This window comes from Lissotriton helveticus, chromosome 3_1 (assembly GCF_964261635.1).
Source record: "Lissotriton helveticus chromosome 3_1, aLisHel1.1, whole genome shotgun sequence".
In the NCBI taxonomy this organism is placed as follows: Eukaryota; Metazoa; Chordata; class Amphibia; order Caudata; family Salamandridae; genus Lissotriton; species Lissotriton helveticus.
Window position 1 is genome coordinate 878564467 of NC_136061.1, and position 23947 is coordinate 878588413.

Here is a 23947-nt window from a genome sequence, read left to right on the forward strand (position 1 = left end):
TGTAAGTGTCCACATTGTGTGTATGAGTGTGAATGTGTTTATTGTGTATCTGCTTGTCAAGCGTGCACCAGTGTGTGTGTGTTTGTGAGTGTGTGTGTGTGTTTGTATGTGTCCCTATTGTTTTATGAACTTCCATTTGATTGATAGCCTCACTGTTTTATAAATTAACCAGCCGCCACTGCCAGATGTGAAGGTTGAACTGAAGCAATGCATGATAATTTCCGTATCCAAATATTTGCCGGTCTTTTGGAAGTATTTGTGAGGGTTAAAAATTGTGAAAACTGTTACCTGTGTGTGCCGGACTAAAGACATTTTGGATGAGATGCTGTTATTCGAACTTGGATAGCAGAAATTTGAATGTGCGTTATTCAGGGTTGTCAAACCATGTATTAAAGTCCCAAAATTTGGGATATTATAAAATGATCTCAGATACATAGTAGATGTTGCATTTTAAAGTCCGAGGCCTGCAGATAAGGAGAAATGCAGGTGTGAAATGGCATAGGAGGACATTGGAAATGTTTTTGTTATCTGGAGCTGCATAGTCTACAATGGACTTTTTAAGTAGGGCGTTTTTATGTAGGCAGCAACTCCCACTCCCATCTTCATAGGGATATTTCTCGATTTTGTAGCCTGCAGGTGTGGCTTCAGGTAGGGCTGGTGCAGAGTCACCACTTAGCATAAGTTTAGGGAGAAAGTGCAGGTCTAATTAGAGTCTGAGATTAGGTCATAGATTTTCAAGCAATTCTTGTTCTAAGACTATGGGCCTATTTTAGATCTTTGCGGACGGGTTATGCTTTCACAACGGTGACAGATATCCTGTCTTCCAAAATATGAATCCCATAGGATGTAATGGAATTTATTTTCAGCGGACAGGATATCCGTCACCGTTGTGGCGGAGTAACCCGTCCACCAAGATCTAAATGAGGCCCTCTGTGTTTATGAGGACACAAGAAATCTTATGTACGAACTTTAAATGCGAGAAGGGATAGGTTAAAGGAAGGTTGGTTAGATACGAGAAAAAGGGGAGTATGATTAGGGTCACTGAGTCAAGCTGCCGTAGAGACATGACAGGGTTGGAAGGAGGAGGTGAAAAAAAGCAAGGGTAAAGAAAGGAAGGATGGTAGGGCAGCCTGATAAGGAGGAATGAGGAGAAACATTCAAGTTATAGAATGAGAATTTGCAGGAGCAAGGATTAAAAAGGTGAAATATAGGATAGATATAGGAAGGAAAGGGTGTTGCTACATGGCTTTGGGGATGCTGATGGGTGGGTGGGTGAAGGAGGGGTGTGATTTATAGGCCTGAATAATTATTTAAAGGAAAGAATAAAGTGAAGACCATAAGGATGCTTGTCGAAAGAGTGAGCGGGAGAATCAAGGTGAGGTAGTGAATGTGAATGTATGAATGAAAGGAGTTAGTAGCTGGAGAGTTAGAGGGAAAAGGAAGGAAGAGAGAGTGGTGGGGAGACAAAGAGAAAAGTGGAGGAATGGGAGGAGAGGATGGATATTGGTGAAAGATAGGTAGTGAGGATGCTTTTAGGCCGGAATAAGTAGGATGAGGGCTAGCAAAAAGGAGTGACTGGATAGCATGTCAAAGATGTATGAACTAGCTGTCTGTGTATGCCTTAGAGATTTAGATATCATTTATAGTTGTCTAAAGTTAATCTTAGATGGTTTTTACTCGCCTCACTTTATCTTTCTTGCTTTTTATGTTTTGTCAGTTTTCTGCTCTGTGCTGCTTGATATCAATTGAAGCAGAAACCGATTAGTTTGATATGTATTTTGTTTACCTGGATCCAATGCTATATTTATATAATTCACAATATTCTGTTTAGAATCTATCATGAATACTTACCATTTTCTACTTGTATGCTTAGGCAGAAAAACGGAAAAAGATGTGAAAGTGGGCTATTCCACCCCTCTAAGTTAATGTGTTTAGTATCTTGTATTTATATTTGGAGGTATCAGTAGTATGGATATCGCAGTTAGGTGTTCCTTAGTGCTTTACAGAGTTTATCTAATGAGAAGGAACTATTGGGGTAGTTGTTCAGAGGAGAATCCACCATTTTGGTTAGTTGTTTATTTGAATGTTTTGTAGAGCAACAACAGGTCACCCCACGTCCAATTTAGGATATGTCTGCACATGGAGATATTAAGAGTGTAGTTTTTCTTTTCTGCTAGTTAGGTTTCCACTAGGCAGTCTCTTCTTGTTAAAAACGAGACGCATTTTATATTGACTAGTTTGAAAATGTCGGTTTCATTCTCACAAGAAGTTCAGCGAAAAGTTTTTTTTTTGTTAAAAATATTCAACTATTGCATCAAAGCATGAAACAAATAAGCCTTTTGGCTTCCCCAGGCCATGCTCCTTTGAAACATCAATGCAAGTCTTTGAAGTTCAACCACAAGGCTTTAATGGTGAGTGCAGATAAACTATTTATTTCATTGGCTTTCAAGAAATGACTATTTCATATACTCCATTAAAGATAGTTTCGTTAAAATGTGTGCCATGAATAGCCCTAGACAATCTTTAAAATGATACAATCACTTGATACCGTAGAACTATGTGAAAAATACACCTTTTCCCATCCCAGTGCATTGTAGCTCACAGAGCGAAATTCACCTGAGACTCACATCATAGCAAGTGATTGGGACTTGTGTGTTCTTGACGCCTTCCAACAGCGTCAGAATGAAATACCTTGCACTCCTTAAATCATTCGGACCAGTGAGTGAAATCAGCCTTCACTTCCTATCTTTAACCACAGGGGTCACAGAGAGAAGCTGCTTAAACCTCCTGCTCAAAGGGGAACCCAATCCCATTTCCCATCTCTTAACCACTAAGGCAGCTGTGAGGGGCCACCACTCACCTCTCAGAAAAGGAGCAGTATAGCAAAAAGAATAAAGTACACTTCCTATTCTGCAGTGCTACAACCAGAGAGAAGCAATATATAGCATCTTTCACTTACCTTCCTGCCTACTTAAATTGATCTTTGGTGTAGTCGGACTGATGTTTTCAGTAGACCAGTCACAAACAACATGATATGGAATTGGACAAACTCTGTAAAGCCCAGCATTGTGACATGTGGGTTAGGAACAGACTTCTGCTGCTTGTGTGCTGTCACACTGTTGAGATTCCTTTTCATTTTGTCTGTTGTTACCAGTCATTAGTTGTAAAGGATGTTATTTTTCCGTTTGTTTTTCTTGTAAATCCTTTACTGCTGAGCAGATATCTGAGAAGAAAACTCCTTCTGGAGGTCAGAGAAGGTAACGTGTCCGTGATTAAAGAACTTACACAGTCCTGGCAGATGATGGCGGAGCAGGCACGGCCAGATCCAGTACCAGGTGTTTTTGAGTATTTATGTGCTTCCTAATGTCTGGTGACTTTAGAAGCAATCTCCTTTACTCTGCAGTAGTGTTTACGATTTCATGTGGTCATTTCTCTGCTACAGCAAAGCTCTAACTGATCCTGACCCATTTTTGGTTCCATGCTAGAGACAATTCCTTTTCTAAAAACAACAACGTCCAAGTTCCATGGGTTTGCATTAAAGACGTAGAGTTTCAAAAATAACATAATAGCTGCAGCATTAGAGGACAGCAGGAATAAAAAAGTTTAGACTGATTAGCAACAAGCCTGAAAATAGTATAGCAACCCACAGAGAGAGCACAATAGGAAGGCAACCAGTAATTAAAACAAAAGCGGCACAGAAGTACTACTTTCAGTGAGAAATGTATGTACATGGAACCTTTGATTATTTTTAGCAGTAAGGTCATTTGCACAGGTTGGGCAAATACTGTTATGGTAAATCAGTGCCAATTCACAATATGGCTCAGGTAAATTAAAGTCTGCTGTGACCGGCGGGTCAAGAGTTTGGATCCTATGAAAGCCCTGGCTTTTTGTCCTGCCATGTGATACACATGATGCTAATGAGCTGTTCATAAAAATCTCTAAAACTGCATTATTACATTCTGCCAACATGAAGGTGTAAAGGTAGAAATCAGCATACAGGCATGGGCCTATTGTAATATACATCAATGAGATTCTGTGAGGATTTAACTAATCTGATGAATACTTCTAATTGCAGATTTCTCACCTTAAAATGCTTCCCAGGAGTCAGACTAGATTCAGAAAGCCTTTTCTATAGCAGTGTTCTAAGCACCGCTAGGTTGTGCTGTAGCTCTGCACCAACCCAACATGACCCTGGAAGTGACAGACCAGAGTTGCATATAAGCTCTACCCCTTAGCGCTGAAGTCATTTTCTTAATTTCCAACCCTTACAATTCAAATATGGAACTCTGCTCTCACCTTTACAGATGACTTATGAAATAATTTCACCAGGGTTCTAGGGAACGATGCCCCCACCTAAAACAACAGGTTTCAAGCCATGCTGCGACTGAAAAAAAACAGATGTTGGTAAAGAAGCCATACAAGGTGTTTCTTTGACAATTGGGCTAAGGCCAAGAATTTTAAGTTGTGCAATAAGTGCATCCTCTTGCACCGGAAGGTAATCTGAGACAGAGAAGCTGTATGTCCACAAAGATGAGAAGTTCTGTCCTTCACAAACGTCCTACTCCCGATCAAGTTTGCGGGCATGGTCCTGGTCTTGAGGCCATTCCTCGACTGTTCAACTTCACTAAAAGTCCACCAGTAAGATGAATTCCAAGTACAAGCATAAGAAAGTGAACCAGGACTCAACTCCATCACGCCACTCGGACTACAAAGAGAAGGTGTAAGGGCCTTATGATGTCAGTCACACCCCTTCGAGGTCTCTGGCCATGGAACTCATTCCTCAACTGGTGCGCTTCTACGTTTCTCTAGTGGACCTTGCTTCTCCATGCAACAGCAGGGCATCCAGTCAGGTTACCACCAGCGAGCCCATCTCCAACATGGTCTTTCTCATTGGGACCTTATACTGTCTTTACTGAATCTAGTATTGTGACCTGAGATCCATGCTGGTCCCCTCTACCAGTGCAGTACCAATGGTTCCAGAACAGGATCTGGTGCCAATGCCAGTGTTGTTCCCTGAACTGACCTTGGCTCAAACCCTACCGATGTTGAACTATGAAACACAAATGTGCAATGGTCATCTGTAACCCAGTGTCTCTGCCACACCACCCCTACCCACTGAGGCTTCATTATCTTTTTGGTTTTGACTCTGATCCTATGAAAGAGCAGGTGTGCCATAGGATGTTGATGATGGTGATTACTTTTTCTCCCCATCGCTGTCCCAGTGGTGCCTTTTTCATTGATTTACAGAATAGCAGTAAGTTTGTCATCTTGCATGTGGCAGAACTTGACTCGCTACTGGGCCCAAATGGAAAAGAGTGCCTCATTTGCAATTATGGTCTGGATGGCAGCTGAGGTACTAGAACTGCATCTATCTTCAGTTGAAACCAAAACAAATGGTATAATAGAAAATGTACATCCTGGGCCAGCTACTGCCGAGCCTGCTTCCGTTTAACGACGGGCTCATCCTTTCATCAGTCTTAAATTGACTCATTTCTTGCTACATCAGCCACCAAACCACATTAGGTTGCCCTTTGTGGTGCATTCCAAACTGGTGAGGGACAGGATTCAAACTTTTCTGCCAGGTTGATGGTCCATCGAGTTCAACAGATGGGTCTTGCAGATCTTTCAAAATGGCTATACCCTTTTTGTCTGTCTGGCCTGTCCACTTTTCCTCCCACACAAGAGTGAATTTCCGACAAGCACCTGTCCATTGTTTTCCAAAAAGTGACGTTGTTGCTCTTTAAGGGTGCTTTTGAGAACATTCTGGACTCTGAAAGAGGAGGGCCTTGTTGCTCTCACTATTTGCTTAATCTGAAGGATGGAGGTATTAGGCCTATTCTGGAGCTTCGGCCTGTGAATGTTTTCCTGTGGAAGGACAAATTCAGAATGCTTATGATGGCCCTGATTCTGTCTGCTCTGGACGCAAGCGACTTGATGGTGTTCTTGGACCTGCAGGACATGTAGTTTTATATACACATCCTGCAGTCCCACATACATTATCTCTTCCTCGGATAGTCCAGGAGAATTTTCAGTTTGATACACTGATGTTCACTAAAATGAAGGTGGTGGTCACTGCTTATCTTCTGAGGTTGGAGATAGCTGTATTTCCATACCTCGACAACTAGCTGATGAAGGCGGGCTCTCCACAGTCAGTCGTGGACTTCCTCCAGACTACAGGGATTGTCTTGACATTGTTGGGGTTCACTCTCAACCAACCAAAGCCGCACCTGACTGCTTTGTGAGCAATCCTTGACACATTGGAGTTCAGGCTATCCCTCCTCCACAATGAGTCCAGGACATTATGGCTACTATCCCGATATTTCGGGTTCGATCCTGGATCATTGTGTGAGCAGCTGTGAAGCTTCATGGCCTCCAAGTTTCCTGCACTACCTTGTCATCTATGCCGAGAGGCACATGCACACTGGGCAATGGAATCACAATGAGTCCAGCAACAAGGCAGTGTGCTTGATGTCATCTTGATCTTGGAAGAGTTGCCTAGATATATTCAGTGGTGGCTGCTTGAACGGTATTGGTCCAGTGTCAGACCCCCCTCGATGCCTAGAAAGTAATAGGCAAATACATGTGGTTTTACTGCCTGATCTGGACCTATTCCTGCTCTACAATGTCTCTACAATGTCATAGGGGAGAAGTCAGCAAAGGAATTAGGATTCGTATTGTTAGCAGGAGGATATTTGGCTGCAGCAAAAATGTGCAGCTGTATAAAGATGCAACTAAGTTATAGAAACCTCATGCACTGCAGGATGCTTTGGATTGTTTGGATTGTTTCTCCATGCAGTTCACATTGTGAATGGAGTTCATTTTACATTGTTAGGCTGTACCTAAGCATGAGCACACATAAGCTTTGATTGTTACCATGCAAGTAGGGACCCTTGCTGAGAATTGCACAAGGCACTTTCCCTTTGGGGTCTGTGCAGCATTCACTGTTCTAGATCATTTTGTGTCTTAAGGAAAGAAGTAGCGCAGCTCAATATGTTTTCATTAATTATGGTTGTCTTGGTTTGTACAGGAAATTTTGCAGAGTGTTAGGATTAGCTTCAGCACCATAGTTCAGATCTTCATTTTTAGATGCAGGCAGTAGGAATAGAAGTTTAATTTGTGAACCTTTTCAGACTAGCACAAAGTAAAACTAAGAGCAGGACTATTGGATACAGTAATTTTTTTTTGCAATATATTGATTCAGGAGATGTCTTTAGGCACAGCAATCTTTGTTGCCACAATACTGATATCTGAGCTCTCAGAAATATTTGTCCTACTCTCGGGGTATAAGGATGACATCTTGGTGGTGACACTTTCCCTAGACAGAGAGCCTGCTCACAGTTCAGCTGCGAACCTGCTTGCTACTACACAGCAATAAAGGTGAGAAAGTAGGTGCAGTATTCCAGGGGGTGCAGGGACCTTGCGGATGGTCAAAAGGGCATATTAAGTGGCTTACCATGGCCCAAGTTGGCCACCCTGTATGTCCAAGCCTGGGTGGGCTGGGGCAAAAAATAGGTCTGGACGCCAAATTAAAAGAGGTCACTCCTCTAGTGAGTTAGATAACTAAACAAAGTGGCCCATATTTGCAAATCAGGCAGTTTTAAACGTGTATGGGCAGGCGGTATTGGTGTTTTGCAAGGTATGGGAGACTGCATGGATTTGTGCTTGCTGCTGGCAATGTTTCTGGTTATATCAAAGATATCAACATTACAATAGGCCCACAAGACTATAAACGTGGCCCACAAACAGCTAAAAAACTGTCCTATACACTGACCTGTCAGACCAGCCCGTCGAGCACTGCCTGATTGTCCTATAGCCAAGCCCACTAGAATTACGCGATTGTCTGTCCACTGCAGATTTCGCATAGTTATAGATTTACCGCCTTTGCCACATAATCCATAATCTGCTGCATAATCTGCAGATTTTAACAAAAAATAATTTAGTTTCTAGCTCAAACAGTTAAAAAGTCAGAAAACTGCAGTGGCCCTTATTAACACGCAGTGGAAGGCATTTTGCAAAGGCTGACTGATCTCAATTCTGTTGCTTATTGCTATATTTGGGTATTAAATGGTACTAATGAGGTGCACAGAACGCCCAGACAGTGTTAACAAGTGCAAAAAGCATAAAGCAACGAAATAAATCTATAAAAAAAATGTGCCCCATTACGCCTCATAAAATGCCTTTATTTGCTACATAATTTACCCCTCTCCTGCCAAATAATTCCAGTATCCCTGCCTATAGGCCAGTCCGAAGGTGGTCCAGGCATCCGGGCATTGCTTTTTTCAGCTCGCCTCGCTCTTTCAGCTAGTAAGTCTCTCAGCTGGGGCGGCTCCTCCGTTAAGGTGGAGGAACATCGCCCCCCTGCTGAGGCAGTGCAGAGGAAAAAGAAAAGGATAATAATGAAACGCGTTATCATTTTCTTTTTCCGATCCTAGGTGCAGGGAGGGGCAGGGCTGGCCAGAGCAGGGGCCAGGGGAGGAGTGGTTTTCCCACTCAAAATATTCATGAATGTATGTCCGGCCGTCTTGGGCCTGCCACACATTTATGCGCACTTTGCATGTTCCCCACCAGGCTGTATTGCACAGCCTGGTGGGGAACATGCACAGGCCTCCTGTCTCTGTCTGAGCACCAAACCACAGCGCTCAGACCAATCACAACGCTGCAATACAGCCTTGTGATTGGCTATGGGGAACTTAGGGGAACCAATCACAACACTGCATTGCAGTGTTACCATTAGCTTAGGGAGCCTGGGAGTCCTGGTGCTTCCCCTGCAACGAGGAGAGGCTGCAGAGAGGAGGCAGCTGGTGGCACGAGCAGCAGGTAAGATTTTTTTAATTTGTTGTTTATTTTTTTATTTTCTACCCCCACCTCCCCTGCCACCATTTTCTATCCCGACTGCTCTCAGCATATATCCTTCTTTCAGTCAGGCCTCGTTTCTGCCACTGTAACACACACCTCCTTCCCTTCTCTTGTTTCCTGGAGCGCCGGCATCAGTTCTGTTTCTCTCTGCACCTTTATTTCGGCTTTAGGGACATCAGAAGGCCTCACTCTGCATATACTGCTATCCACTCATCCGAAATCGTTCCTATGTTATTTCCATGATAATTTCTTGGTTTCACTCATTCTAGTATATTTTGGGTTATTTTCTTGATGTGTGAGTTTGCCGTATGTGCGTCTGGAGTCTCAGGCAGCTCAGCCACATTTCTCTCTGACGCTATGTTGAGCAAGGAACGGAATGCTTATACTCCGTTCGGGAAAGCCTTTCAAAATGAGCCCCTGGGAAGGTATCCAGGAAAACCTGTACAGCTTTATTGAGAATTCCACTTCCTGAAGAGTATCAAGAATGACCGGAGAACGAATATTAGCTACTTAGTTGAAGCCCTGGGCAGCTTGTCAACCATTAGTTTTGCTTTCTGTGAAGGGTACTCTAAAACAGTGGGGGCTGGCATGACTCGCAGGAATTGGGGCGGACGCAGGGGGATAACAGAGGGGGTTTGACGCGGGAGGGTTCAGCATTGTGATTCGTTTGTAGGGTCCTGGTTTGACGCTGAACCAGGGAATGGGGGCCTGAGCATGTTCTCCACGAAGGCTGCAATGCGGCCTGCATAGAGAACAGGGAAAGTGCACATGACTGGTTCGACCAAACAGTCATTGTGCATTTAGGAGTGGGCAAACCACTCCTCCCTTGTCCCGCTCGGGGAGCAGAACAGCCCCGCCCTCCCAAAAAGCAGCACTAACATAAAATGATAACTGAAAGTTATTATCATTTTATGTTCCTACTTCTCGCACTGCTTGAAAGCAGTGGGGCGACGCTCCTCCGCCATAGCAGAGGAGCCGGCACTGCTCTAATGCTTTTGGAGTAACCCTAGATGCTGCTGCAACTTCAGTGGCTCTGCCTGTTCTGGCATGCATTTCAAGCTTGAGTATTGCTGAGAAAGCTCCCTTATATGCGTCAAAGAATCTCATTAAATCATGTTGCAGCCTCAATTTGAGTATGTTTTTCTATAAACTCTCACAACACTTACGTGCTTACTGTCCCCAGTGCTGCACCAACTCCCATCCAACAAAAATAACAAACAATTGCTCATTTGTGTCCTTCATTGTGACTTTCCATGCCCTGTCTCTGTCTCACTACTTGGCACAGCAGAGATTCGATGTTGCTTTTCCAGCTCACCAGACGAGACCCCCGGACCATCACAATATACTGCCACAAGGGACATATCTGTTTGGTGGAGCCCAAGTCAGGCGGAAATTTGGACTATCTGCAATCAGGCGTGCCTGAAAAGGTGATCAATAAAGAATTAGATGGTGGATGTGAGGAACGGTGCGTCCTGAGCAGGTTAATATCCAAGCCGACCTATGATCTGTTAGCTTTGCTGTAGGTTTCTGAACAGTGAGGTTCTCTCCAGGCTCAATTTAGGGGCTCACAGGCCTACTCAGTTTGTGTGCAATGATAGGAGATATGTGGATAGAATCATGACACAGAACCTGTTGCCCTGAAGTCTTGTGCTGCTGTGCTCTGTCTGAGCTAATATTGGAGCCAGAGGAGCTGTTTTAAACGTGTCTCGTCGTTGGAGGATTTTAAGAACCAACTTGTGGCCGCAGCGGAGTGAGAGGCGCCGGCCCCGGGACTGCGAGGACCAGCATTCAACACCTCGCAGCTGGTCCTCTTCCCGGGTGAGCCGCGCCCCCTCCCAGAGCCACACCCCCAGCCAGCAAGATAACTTCTCGCGGCCCCCGCTTCGCGGGAGCCGCTCGTGACACAGAACCTGTTGCCCTGAAGTCTTGTGCTGCTGTGCTCTGTCTGAGCTAATATTGGAGCCAGAGGAGCTGTTTTAAACGTGTCTCGTCGTTGGAGGATTTTAAGAACCAACTTGTGGCCGCAGCGGAGTGAGAGGCGCCGGCCCCGGGACTGCGAGGACCAGCATTCAACACCTCGCAGCTGGTCCTCTTCCCGGGTGAGCCGCGCCCCCTCCCAGAGCCACACCCTCACCCTAACCAATAGGGTGCAACAATACCTCTACTAAAGCAACCCCAGTTACGCGCTTAGCGGGACGCGCGCGGGGCAAAGCACGGGGCTAAGCCCGGGCAAAGGGCGGGCCGTCTAAGGCCGTCCAAGGTCGAGCAAGGACGGGTCGGGCCACCCCATTTTTATTTTTATCCTCTTAATTTGTATTTCTTCGCTACTTGGCCAAATCTGCTTCTCCTCAATTAGTATTTTAGCACAAGCAGAGACCAGTCATAACGTGGAAAACTACTGTTAAGTCACCCCGTCTGCTGACCATTTATACTGCTTAAATCCTTGATCTTACTTAATCACGACACCTAATATTAAAGATCTCCTACTTAACTGATTCTCTTTATGGCATACAAAAAACTAAGATCTCGTACCATCTTTATGAAGAGAATGGGTACTGAGGAAGCAGTAAGAAAAAGCTCCGTAAAAGCAGTTAAACAAGGTCAGTTAATCGGTACTTCTGCTATTAGTAATTATTTCTTGGCCTTATCTCCAAAAAATCGTTCTGGCTTACCAGCCCATGAAATGTCTAAAACATTGAAAAAAACATCACCTAAAGAGGCTTCTGAGTTGCCACCTATGGAAATACTGACTACCTCCATCTTAAATGATTTAGATCCTCATTTTACAGATCCAATCCTATGTCTAGAACAGGAGTCTCAAATTTCAACTCTCGACTCTTCTAATTCCATTACACCAATAAAACAAATGATTAACTTCTCGGATATCGTGGATCCTTGTCCAAATGGTATACAACCAATGGAAATCACTTCTGAGATACAAATAAAACCAGACAATCCTCAAAATGACTCACATGAACAGCTTTTTGATTTCAAAAGTGATCTGGATACATCACTAGAGACATTTCTACCGAATAACATGATCTCTTCTAATACAGTGACACCCATCTCAAAGGCTCTCTATACTCTACAGGAAATACTTGAATCTGTCCTCTCTTTCTTAGGTAACATCTTAGATAATTCGGATCAAACCTTGGATGTGCAAATTGGAATACTGACATTTTTAGTTGATGAAAAGAAGAAAAAAGATCAAACTGAATTAATAAACAGTCTACAGCCTCAAGAGGAAAGAAAGGAGCACTCTAAATCTTTCCTCCCGACTAAAATTTCGTCTCCTGAATGTTCAAAGAAACGGGACAATAGTACCCAAACATCTGATCACCAATCGGAACATCAACACATTGCTATGAACAAGAAAAACTCCAAGGAGGCCCGAATATACTCCTTAAAAAAACTGTTTAGAGAGGAGTCCTCTTCGACAACTAAAGAATATCCGATATTCACAATAACAAAGAATAACAATGTGATAAAGGAATCGGATGACGGAGAGGATGAAAAAAATACTTCCGAACCAGTATTAGATGTAGCTGGAGATGAAAATTCCCTCCAAATGAAATGTGACAATGGATCAAAAGGAAAAATTAGGAAAAGGAAATCACTAAGACGAATTAATAAAAAGAGATCTAGAAAAATCAGATTCAAAAATGAAATCATTAACCATAAAAATGAGGATGGTCTACTTGACGAAGTGGCAATTAATCAATCTTCGACCGAGGAACGAAAAGAGATAATAAACAAATAATCTATAAAACAATTGAATCCTAAAGCCACTGAATATTTACCTCCCAGTAAAAAAAAATAGTACTGATCTAATAAACGAAGATAGCGGGACTAGTAAGATGTTATCTCTTGGAGGGGAACAATCTATGACTAAGTATCTACAGTTTGAAGAACTTTTCCCAACTGATGATCTACCATTAAATCGTGGAAGGATAATCAACCTGCTGCAGCAAATCTATATGCTACAATCCATCACTAGCAAAGAAATAGATTTAGTAACATTCCCTATAAAAGAAAATCAAAAAATCGCGGAAGTAGCCTTTTGGTCATCTGTTGTTCCTGTTATCATCATGAGGGAAAAAGAAATATTACACAAACATGGATATGATGTCATGGAGATATCTTCACCAATGTATTATAAGAATAAAGTGACTGGTCCCCAAAATATGGACATGAATACTATAACAAACAAGTGGTCTGCAAACAACTCTGTCCATGTTGAATTGGAACGTATTAATTCCAGGAAGGATACCTTGAAAATCCAAGTAAACAACGGTCAAAGGAATGTTTGGAGCCAATCTCAAGAGGGAAAAGAGGTCAGAAAAACAACTGAATCTTGGGCATGGGTACCTGAGGCCTTAAATAGCAATAAACAAGTTCATCGACCGCAATGCAATGTTTAACAGTAACTTAAAGATCACCTCCTGGAATATAGCCGGAAAAATCACCGATAAGTTGGACATTGCGTTAAAAGATAACCCTGACATTGTAGCCTTACAGGAAACATGGGCGACAAAGGTGTTCAAGCAGAAGGGTTACTATGTCTATGACATCCCGGCTATAGCAGTGAGTAAAGGTCATGCAAAGGGTGGTCTAGCTATTCTTTTAAGTGAGGAACATCAATGGACTCAAGAAATAGTCGATTCTAAATCTGACAATTATCAGTGCATCAAGATCACGTTAAAAACTAATATCTCTGACCAAAAAAAGGCCCTGCTGCTTTTCAACATGTACATTCCACCAGGTACCTCTCAGGACGTCATTTTCATAGAGACTTTAGATTCAATGTCTAAAATAATTGATGAGAGAGGAAATACTCCGTTTTTAATCATGGGTGATGTGAATGGGAAAATTTCCAACGCTGAAATTGGTAAATGGGCAAAAACTTATGAAGACGAAACTTTAGATTTACCTACTCCAATATTCCCAAAAGGAAAAGCCTCTGATAAAAGAGGGAAAATGTTATTAGCATCGCTTCCAAGCATAAATGGGTCAATTTTGAATGGATATGTAGAGGGTGATAGACCGGCATCTTTTACAAGGCGTGGAAACGGATCCCCCTCAACTATCGACTATCTAATATGCAATATAGAGTTAGCGGACACATTTCATTATTTGAAAATTATTTTCACAGAAGTCAGCGATCATGCGCTCTTATGCTTAAACACTGGGTGGTCGCTCAAATCATCTTTATTAAACCCAAATATGTATTTTGATGGGAATGTTGAAATGAATAATAAGCAAAGGCGAATTTTCTGGAACGCAGGAACGGTAGACCACATAAACGGAATGATTCTGCAAAATAAAATTTTAACCAATCTACATTCGGAAGATCAAATAACAAATTTTGAATGTATTATGACATATCTTAAAAAATTTCTCATTGATAGGGAAAATTCACAAAGAAATATAATTTACAAGACCTCCAACGACAACGTAACTAGGAGGAAATTAAACAAACTTATACGAGGGCAATTTTTAAATTATTCACCTGATATCCAACAAGAGATAAACAAATTAAAAAACCAACTCAGAAGAGACAAGAATAGAAAGAAAAGATGGCTACACGACAAAAACTGGGTTGACATACACGAAGCGGCAAAACAATATAACCAAAGAAAATATTGGTCTTTGATAGGCAAAATTACTGGAGCTAAAAAGAAATTGTATGCTATACCGGTACCACCCCAGGAATGGGAAACCTATCTAACTGACCTATATAAAGCAAACCCAACTGGAACTGATAATAATGCAGATGATTTTACTTCGGAAAGTAACTTAACCCCATTAGAGAAAAGCACAGTATTTTCTATTGAAATTCACATTAGAAAAGCCAGGAACACCTCCGCTTCAGGCCCAGATCTGATTCCAATTAAAGTTTTACAGTCAAACCCAAGGGAATGGAGTCAAATGTTAACACCGTTCTTTAATTTTATTTTTAGTACTAGGAGAATACCTAAATCATGGCAGGGAAGTATTATAATACCTATATTCAAAAAAGGGAATCAAAACGTGGCGAGTAATTACCGCCAAATCGCACTAATGGACGCGACAGGCAAAATCTTCGCTGTTGAGGTACTGGATAGATTAAAAGACTGGTGTTTTTCAAAGGGTATAATTCCGATGTATCAAGCAGGCTTTCGTCCGAATCACTCAGTATTAGACAACATCTCAATTCTCCAGACTATACTTGACAAATACATTGGGCGGAAATCACAACCAGTGTATGCTGCATTTATAGACTATTCCACTGCGTTTGATCGCGTGGATAGACAAACACTATGGAAAAAATTGAGAAGACTGGGGCTATCTGAAAGTCTGTTGCAAATCATAATCCAACTACATACGAATACCTGGTCCCAGGTCCAAATGGGAAGTGAAAAAGGTCTGACGAAACCAATTAATACTTCGAATGGTCTTAAGCAAGGATGCCTTCTTGCACCAATTTTATTCTCACTATATCTGAGCGACCTTCCACTCCGCTTACAACAGTGCTCTAGTCTGCCACCAAAGGTTGCTAATCAAAGCATACATGCGTTGTTGTACGCAGATGATATAGTTATGTTAGACCTCACACCTTTTGGCCTCCAAAACCTACTGGATTCTTTAAATGTTTATTCGAAGGAACATTTTTTAATCCCGAACTTGACAAAAACAAAAGTAGTAGCGTTCTCTGGCAGGAAAAAAAGTGCTAAATATAGTTGGAACCTTAATGGGATAAAAGTCGAGGAAGTAGATGAATATACCTACCTCGGCAGGATTTTCACGAAGAAATTACAACATTTTAAACAAATTAGTAATCTAATGAGAAAATCCGAGATACACGCTGGGGCATTATCTAGAATGTACACCGCCACCGGAAACAGGCATTTTTCTTCATTGCTTAAAGTGTACAAAGTAAAAATACCTTCGGTTCTGTCTTATGCAACTGAACACTTACCAGTAAAACAATGGTCTTTCATGGATAAAACTGAAGGAAAGATTTTGAAAAGAATACTTAAGGTTTCAGCATCGACACCTGTACAGGCCCTTAGACTGGAATTTGCATTAACAAGCTCATATGCCACAGCTGTGGCAAATGTCATTCGATGGGCCTTTAACATCTTGCATGCAAAGGAAGGGACATTGAGATTCTTGCTGAAGACTGAGATATTTAAAACTGATTCTCGTCAATTTAACTTTGCCAAGAATATGTCTGATGCATTTGAACTAGCGAATATTACTGAAGATATCCTGCTATCCTGGACAAAATCCCAGTTAAAACTCTTTTTGAAATGCTTCACTCCGAGGTTAAGTTATGACCTTGATTTCATGCATTGTAGTAAGTTATCTACATACAAAACTTACATAGAGTCGCTGGAATATAAGCAAAAAAGACCGTATCTAGGGTTCTGTCTAACCCATGGTGCAAGAAGGTCTATTACTATGTTGCGTTTAGGCATTTTACCTGTTTCCGCCTACATATCAAAATGGTCATTAGGTGATTCCCCTATCTGCAGCCTTTGTTTAGGTGGTGATCAAGATATTGTGCATATCTTATTTGTATGTCCACATGCAACTGTTGTTAAAGCGCGTAAAAGATATCTTGAACCTCTTTATCAGAAATGCAATATTACTACAGTAAACGCCTTAGTACAATTATGTAAATATCCGACTAACGAATGGGTTTGCTATAATTTTTACAAATTCTTAAAATCTTTTTTAGTGTTATATTAATGATTACGCTTATCCTTGTAAACTGTTTTTAAATTTGTGGTCCTCAGTGGAGTACCAAAGCAAATAAAAACTTTTTGACTTTGACTTTGTGGATAGAATCACAGGAGCGAAGCCTGCAGCAGTACAAGCCACACTCTGCAGTCCATTTCTACTCCAAAATCAGAGCAAGTCCCAGGCTTAACGAAATGCTGTCAGAAAGCACTGACAGTTATCCTCATCCACAGAGAATGGGAGAGGTTGGGAGCAGTGTTGTCTAGCTTAAATGCAGACAGAGCTCTTCCTCTAGATTAGTTGCATTAGTTTCAACTGAAAACCAAAACCCCAGCAATTATTTATAATCCAGGAAAGTGTACGTGTTCCTTTTTATTATCCCTTTAAAAAGTGTTCTGACCACAGAATGACTTTACATTCAAGAATGTGCATACACATAATTGAAGAAAGCTCACAAATGTATAAAAGGTATCAGGACCATTGACTTAGAACCCATGGAATCTTTTGAAACCCACAAGACCTTCAGCTCCACCAGGCTTTGCTCCTGGTTTAGATTATATAGCGAGTTAACCTAGAATTCGCACCTTTTCCCTTCGGTTTTCTTGGCTCAGCAAAGCAGATCCGATGAAGTTAAAAACATGCTGTCTCTACCAGTAACCATTCAATAATTCAAAAACAACCTTAATAAATTTGGGAATTATGGTGGTAGGTTTTTACAGCAATTTAATTTTGGATGCTATAGCAAGGAATAAGCGATGAAACGTTTCCGAAACCCAATTTTGACAACTTGACATAGTTTCTACATTGAATGTGGAACAGTTTGGTGAGGAAATCCACGTAGCTGTTTGAAACCAGCATGAATGTACATGTGGAGGGGGGGGTGTGTATACACAAAAGGCCAGTGATTCATTTTAACTATCGCAAATGGGACTTTAAAGAAAAGGAAAGTCAATATGGGCAGGGTGCTTGTACCTACTCCTAGAAGAAATTACACTTCGTGCAGGGCCCTTTGTTAACTCCTGATGGTGATGGGATGCGCCCTAAAAGCCTGTACTTAATTTGTATAATAAATAAAATAATAAGTGCCATGCCCAAGATACTTCTCAGAAGACAGCTACAGCTTGCATCATCCACTGTCCCTGACAGCGAAGAGAAAAGCCAGTACCAATGCTATATGCAAACAGTGACACTCCTACAGGTGTGACAATTTAGACTACTCTAGTTCATCTAAAGCTCTAAGAATAACCCATGCACATAGGAATTATTTTCTTTGAATTTGTATTGAATTGTTAAAGATTGTTGATGTTGCATACATGCTTCGTTTAAAATGAAAGACATTACCTCCATGTTGAGTAATGTCATAAACGTGTTGCGGTGTTAAGAAATAAGCACTGGTGCTGAGCCCTGGCAAACACCAGTACAAATTAAGTTCTGCTGAGGACTGTATAAGTCACAGCAACAAACTGCTGCCCTGGCGTTCCCCAGATCCTTCGCTGCAGTGACTGGATCGCCTTCAGAGTGTGCCGCTCACCTCCCCTCTGTGGTACCTTAACAGAATAGGCTGGCAAGTGTCTTGCGCTAATTATATCTACAGTTAGCTCCTGCACTCCTTTGCCTCCTCCCTCCTGCACCCACTTTTCGACTGAAAATGCTGTAGGGCGGGCATCATCATCATTCTTCTTTGTGCAGCAGCTCATTTAAAATAACGTACATAAGGAGTATTCCTATCCTCTTCTCCTGACTCATACCTACACCACATCTGCATTATTTTGACAGGGGGGCGATTTGAGTTTGCTAGAGTCATTACATTGGTATTACCTTGAGATGCTGTTACTGACCCGCTCTCTGTCATAAGACGGCTGACACTTTTTGACTGGTATCTTTACCCATTCGCATATCTGTCATCTGCAACTTCCCTTTGAGCACATTTCTTTTTTTGTAATATCTGCTGCCCGAGTTAGAAGATGATGAAGCTTCTTTGTGTCACTCCACCTCCCAGTACTATGGCAAAGCAGTCCACCAAAAGTACTGCTGCTTCCTTCACTGAACGGACGTGGTCACGATACGTGAAACGTAAAAAAAGACCTAAAGTACTAAAACGCTTAATATACTCATATTGTCCTTATACAGGAGACCCCCCTATCTGAGGAGGACTCGATAACATGAAAAGGGAGCGTTGGCGCTGGGAGGTAGTAAGTAGCACTGCACTTAGGACTTGCAGGGAACTACTGTTGCTGTAATTAGCTCCAAAAAAGCTGCATAGCTCTCCTTATCTGAAAATCCCTTCCTCGCTAAATACTTTACACTTGGGAGAGCCATGGAAGTAGATAATCTTTCTTGAAACTGAAGATGCTCAACAGAACCCTGATAGTGGCAGTATATGCTCTGAACCTGCAAAAGCAACACCTTTTCTCCAACCTGTCAATTTGGGCTATCAGTAGTGGTGACTGGGGATGATTGGAAACTGGCACCCAAGCTGCTTCTGGCCAGATTGGTGCGACTTGATACATGTAAAGGGAATTACAGGGCGATTTGTGACCTGACTGTTGACCATAACCTGATAGACCTAAAGCGAGTTCTCCACCCTAGTGATACAGACTACAACTTCATCTCGTGTCCCCATGGCATCTCCTCACGGATTAATTACTTCCTCATGCTGGGCCTGCCACTGTCTGATGTTTCACACTCCAACATTCTGTGGGGTTGGAACAATGATCATGCATCTCTTTATCTGGCCCTTGATTTAGGACAAAGCACTCAAACCCCTTAATCAATGCTCCTGTCTATAGATACCTGCAGGATAAGAAATGTCTTTGTTCCTACATACAAACATATATAATGAAGTATGTGGGTTCAACAATGTTTGAACCCTTTGAGGGAGCCACATGATAAGCACAGGTTACTAGACCTCCACCTTGATATTGGGGACTTTTAGCTCTGGTGTCCTGGGGTTGTCGTAATGTGGCATTACAAACTGGGCTTAGTACATCCCTACCACATTTGACTTCCAGGGTAGCGAGGACGATCAGTCAAAAGCATCCTACAGAGGTAGTGTTGGGGAAGAGACTCAGAACTGAAGCATCAAAATGATGTATACTATAAGTGAATGTCCATCCCAATAGTTTTCAGTAAGAAGTTCTTTGATCACAGCAAAACATAATTCAGTACATAAAGAAAAAAATCAATTGTACTGGGATTCACACTATTAGATCTAGTGGGTTCACTAAATAATCCCAGGTGCAGGCTCGCAATGGTGAGGTGGCACAGCTTTCTGTATTCTTCGACTTTGCAGTTCTATAATGCGGGTTGCAGTATCTTTAAAAGTCCCGCCAAAATCTGTTTAGTCAACTTAAATGTCAATGTCTGTCAGGTCTTACTGTTTATCTGATGTGGAGCATACTCTGGGTTTCAAAGCACAAGCCTTTGTCAAAACAGGGTGAGTGGACATCAGTGGTTGTTTGGGCAGTTTCACCTCCTTCTCCTCACTAGCCTGGTGAAGGGTGCAGTGCCTCAGCCAATGCACTCTCGACAGGCAGTTTCACTTCCAGTGGTGGGAGGGAGGGGTCCTTTCCTCTCGATTGTGGTGCTCGAGCATGGTCTCCAGGATGTTGCAAAGGCAGAGACGGTACAGGTTCTGTTTTCCTCTGTGGCAGTTGCCGGAGTAGAATGCTCTGGTGGCTTGTCGGGGTTATAAACATGGTATTTTGTTGTACCCGGAGCTCCTTGAGTTTGTGCAAATCCACTCCAGACACTGCCTTTGTAGTCTTCTTCTGGGCCAGTGCTCTCTTCAGACTCCTCGTCTGAGCTTTTCCTCCTTGGGAAGACCGCTCCTAAGGGACAAGAGTGCTCATTTCTCCTCTCTCTGCAGGCAGGCAGGACGGCAGACTCCCAAGTCTCAGGCATACCTGTAACTTCTTCAGCAAAATGGTCAGATTTCAGGCAAAGTCCCCTCACTTCTAGGAGACTGGCTGTTGCCGATACTCTGCAGAGTACCCTCATCCTTGGTCAGTGAATCAGTTTGGAACTGGAAGAAAGTGGGAGAGTTTGAGTCCCACTCTTATACATGATATACAGACAAGGAATTTGAGTCCACTGGCTACAGTTGAGAAACTGGTTTTGGGGTAGCCCCCTTCCATATTTTCATGTTCTCTCTTCAGTGCAGACAAATTCGTTATGTAAAGCGACTGCTCACACAACAGATAGTGAATACGCTTGCTGCAGGTAGGAGTCCCAAAACATGAGCACAATAAATGTGACTGACCTGGTTGTCAATAGCCTTCCTGGGTGGTTGGTACCAATCAGTGGAAGACAAAAGGCCAAGGCTCTGCCTAGAGCATCTTTCCATTAACTACTGAATCTTTTGACTCACCCCAAATTCCTCCACCATCAACCAGATGGCAGTACTGAGGAAGGAATTGTCAGATGTCCCCTGCTAAATAAGTCCCATGGAATTTCTAAAGGCAGCATTATCTCTATCTCTCCACACCTCGGTGTCTAGAACTACATCCACCAGCTCAGCAATGCATGTAGTACACATTCACTGTCATACAACCACCTTCTTCTGCCATGTCAAAACCAGGCACAATGCAAACTGGATCCCACAGGCCACAGCACACTCTCACTCCCAAACAAAATGGAGTCTTGCTATGAAATATAATACGCACTCGACATACACACAGGGATATCAGCGCAGGGTATGGACTTGACATGCAAGCAGGACTTTACCACTGTGGATTCAAAAGCAATATGGTGCCTCCACCACTCACTGTAAATGTCCCGGAGACACATACAAGAATATTGTGTCACCTAGAGATTACCCTTTTGGCGCCCGTTCTTGACCTGGTTAATTCTTTCCTTGTTCTCTTCACTGAAACCATGCATGACTTATTAACAATTTTAATAAATAATTGTTGAGGGAAGAAAAAGAAACAGGAGGTCACACCAGTGAACGTTTTGCAGAACTACGGGAAGGAGCTATTGTGTCCTTCCTCAAACTCAAGAAACCTAGTGGACTAATTATTGTGATTGTTTTGCCACGGGGTTGCGATTAGATAGAATAACTTAAAGAATTTGGGTATAATGTTTATTACCAAATAGATGTTAGACCTTTTTTTGCTGAAGTGAGTTCTCAGGATCTCATTGTTGCAGAAACCACATGTTACAAAAAGCAGCAAACCATACAGTAGGCAAAATCAATTATATTGACATTTTAGGGATTAGGACATGTTTTTCTCTCTAGAAAGTTAGAGATGTTACTGGAAACCTAAGCAGATTTTAGTTTGTTACCAGGAGGCATGTTATAGACTGTATCCAGTCTTATCATTATTATTATTTTTTAGATAATACTAGGGCCTGATGTAAAGTTTGACGGGTGGAGTTGTGTCTGTCCAGATGGAGGAGGACATTACCCCTGCCCTCCTAAGAGTAATCGCCTACGAAATGTAGAGATGGCTGTTGACCCCACGCTTATCTCTGTACATTGATAGGAACCTCCATCACATAGGATCCTTTCAATGTACTAAAAGTTCAAAAACAAACTTCCAAATGGGGAAGTTTGTTTTTGAAAAACAAAAAACTAAAGACCACCCAACCCTGAGTGTTTTGTCCGAGGGTATGGAGTCATTATTGTTTTTTCCTGACCCTCACTGCCAGGTTTTTCTTGGTGGCAAACAAGGCATTACACAGTCAATCCTAAATAGGGTGGTTGTTTGAATGTCCTTCCTCCGACAGCCCTCCTTCTCTGTTGTGCTGTTGGAAGAAGTTTTCCATTGATGTAATACTTGAGGTGCACCCATCTCTAAATGAGGCAGGTGGATCAAAGAGGTGGCGAACAGAGTACTCCTTTACATTTACGATGGGCTACTATGTCTGCCAAACTCTAAATCTTGCCCCTAGTTTGTAAAGAGTAAAGGAAGCTGGATTATATAAGAATACTAAAACCTTGTGTCCTTCTTTTTTAGACATTTTGTTGAAAGTTTCATTTTTCCGAGAAGCCAAGTGAGCGTTTGGAGGAAATCAAGGGACATGAATTAAGCCTTCATGGACAATCTGATGAGTGCAATGTGAGAGTGCTGTGGTAACCAGGGCAGGAGTACCGTACGAAACTTGGTAAAGAAAGAAGATGGCGCAAGTTTATCCAGCCCAGCTTAGTGTGAAGATCAAAGTGCGCACAAACAGAAAAGGTTGTACGTCTGAATGCCACGCACAAAAACATGCAACTTATTGCTTTGAGGACATTTGGAAAAAAGTTGATTCTGCAATGGGCCTCACTATACAATAGGCATCAGGTGTGCACACTGGTGAATGGTGGTAAATTCTTGACTGGCGGCTGCTTCCTCTCTGGAACAATAATTCAATATGCCCTTTACAGTTCTGAAGTGCATTAGAGTTGTAACATCTGCATCCTTTACAGCCTTTGCAACTAGAGTGATCAAGATTCTCAAGATTTTAGAAGGAAGACTAGACTGAACAGACTATTATACAGGGTTTTTTTTGTGTTTAAAAAAAAATAAAAGTATATTTCTGTAAACACATAATTTTATGTGTGTCATTACTTCGCCACTCCGCATACACCTCCAAGCGCCAACTTTACATTTGTGGTACTTGAAAGAAGCAAAATGTGTAGCTCATTAGCATCTCATTAAAGCTGAGCATCTCAGAGCTGGAGCCCAAATGGAATTAAAGTAAATGGGCCCAGTCCTTCACATACACCTAAATAGTACTCTACTAAAAAGAAAACCTGTAAAGAACAAAGCCATCCTCTCCCTAACCAATACAAATAGTTAATAAACAGTGCATTGAGAAATGTGGAAAAGAAACGGACTCCGTAAGCGATATTATGCTAAAAACAAGTAGTAGAAACGTGCGGTACAAATAATGGTAAAATATTAACATTTATTAAGGTATTTTCAGTCTAACCAACATGCTATCTTTCAGACCCTTCAATGATCCCTGGAGCGCAACCAAGTATGATGGTACTAGGTTCAAGGTAGTGATTTTTTTTGTTTAAATTCTTTTAATAGATGGTTGTAAGTAGCTGGTCCTTTACAGCATAGCATCTTTTTTAGCGTTAGCAGCGCGCATGCGTTGCTCTCGCCATGCGAGGGCCTTTTGGAATCAATACGGATTCCAGATATGCACGCGGACGGACAGAAGATGTACACGTGGGGACTGGATGCTTTACTCGCGACGTCAGATGTACGCACTACTTGTCATGAGCGCCCACCACTCACGGGACGCTGCAGCTACATTCGCGCCCGCTCTGGTTTTGTCAAGCATCCCTTTTTTCAGACCCGTCTGTGTTGTTAACCCATCAGTTTAATCTGAGCTCAGAGCACTAGAAATTTCTTTAAAGTTGTTCCAACAA

The 23947-nt window shown here is 42.2% G+C and overlaps 1 protein-coding gene across 2 annotated transcripts in view; it reads left to right on the top strand.

The window, feature by feature from the left end:
• AIRIM (AFG2 interacting ribosome maturation factor) overlaps positions 1-23107 on the top strand; it is a 98546-nt gene extending 75439 nt beyond the window's left edge. For both annotated transcript variants that reach the window (XM_078681218.1, XM_078681217.1), the window contains exons 5-6: positions 3220-3335; positions 22542-23107. In XM_078681218.1, the coding sequence (XP_078537344.1) occupies positions 3220-3335; positions 22542-22582 (157 nt within the window). In that variant the 3' untranslated portion in view covers positions 22583-23107. The remainder of the gene's footprint in view (positions 1-3219; positions 3336-22541) is intronic.
• The last annotated feature ends 840 nt before the right edge of the window (positions 23108-23947 follow it).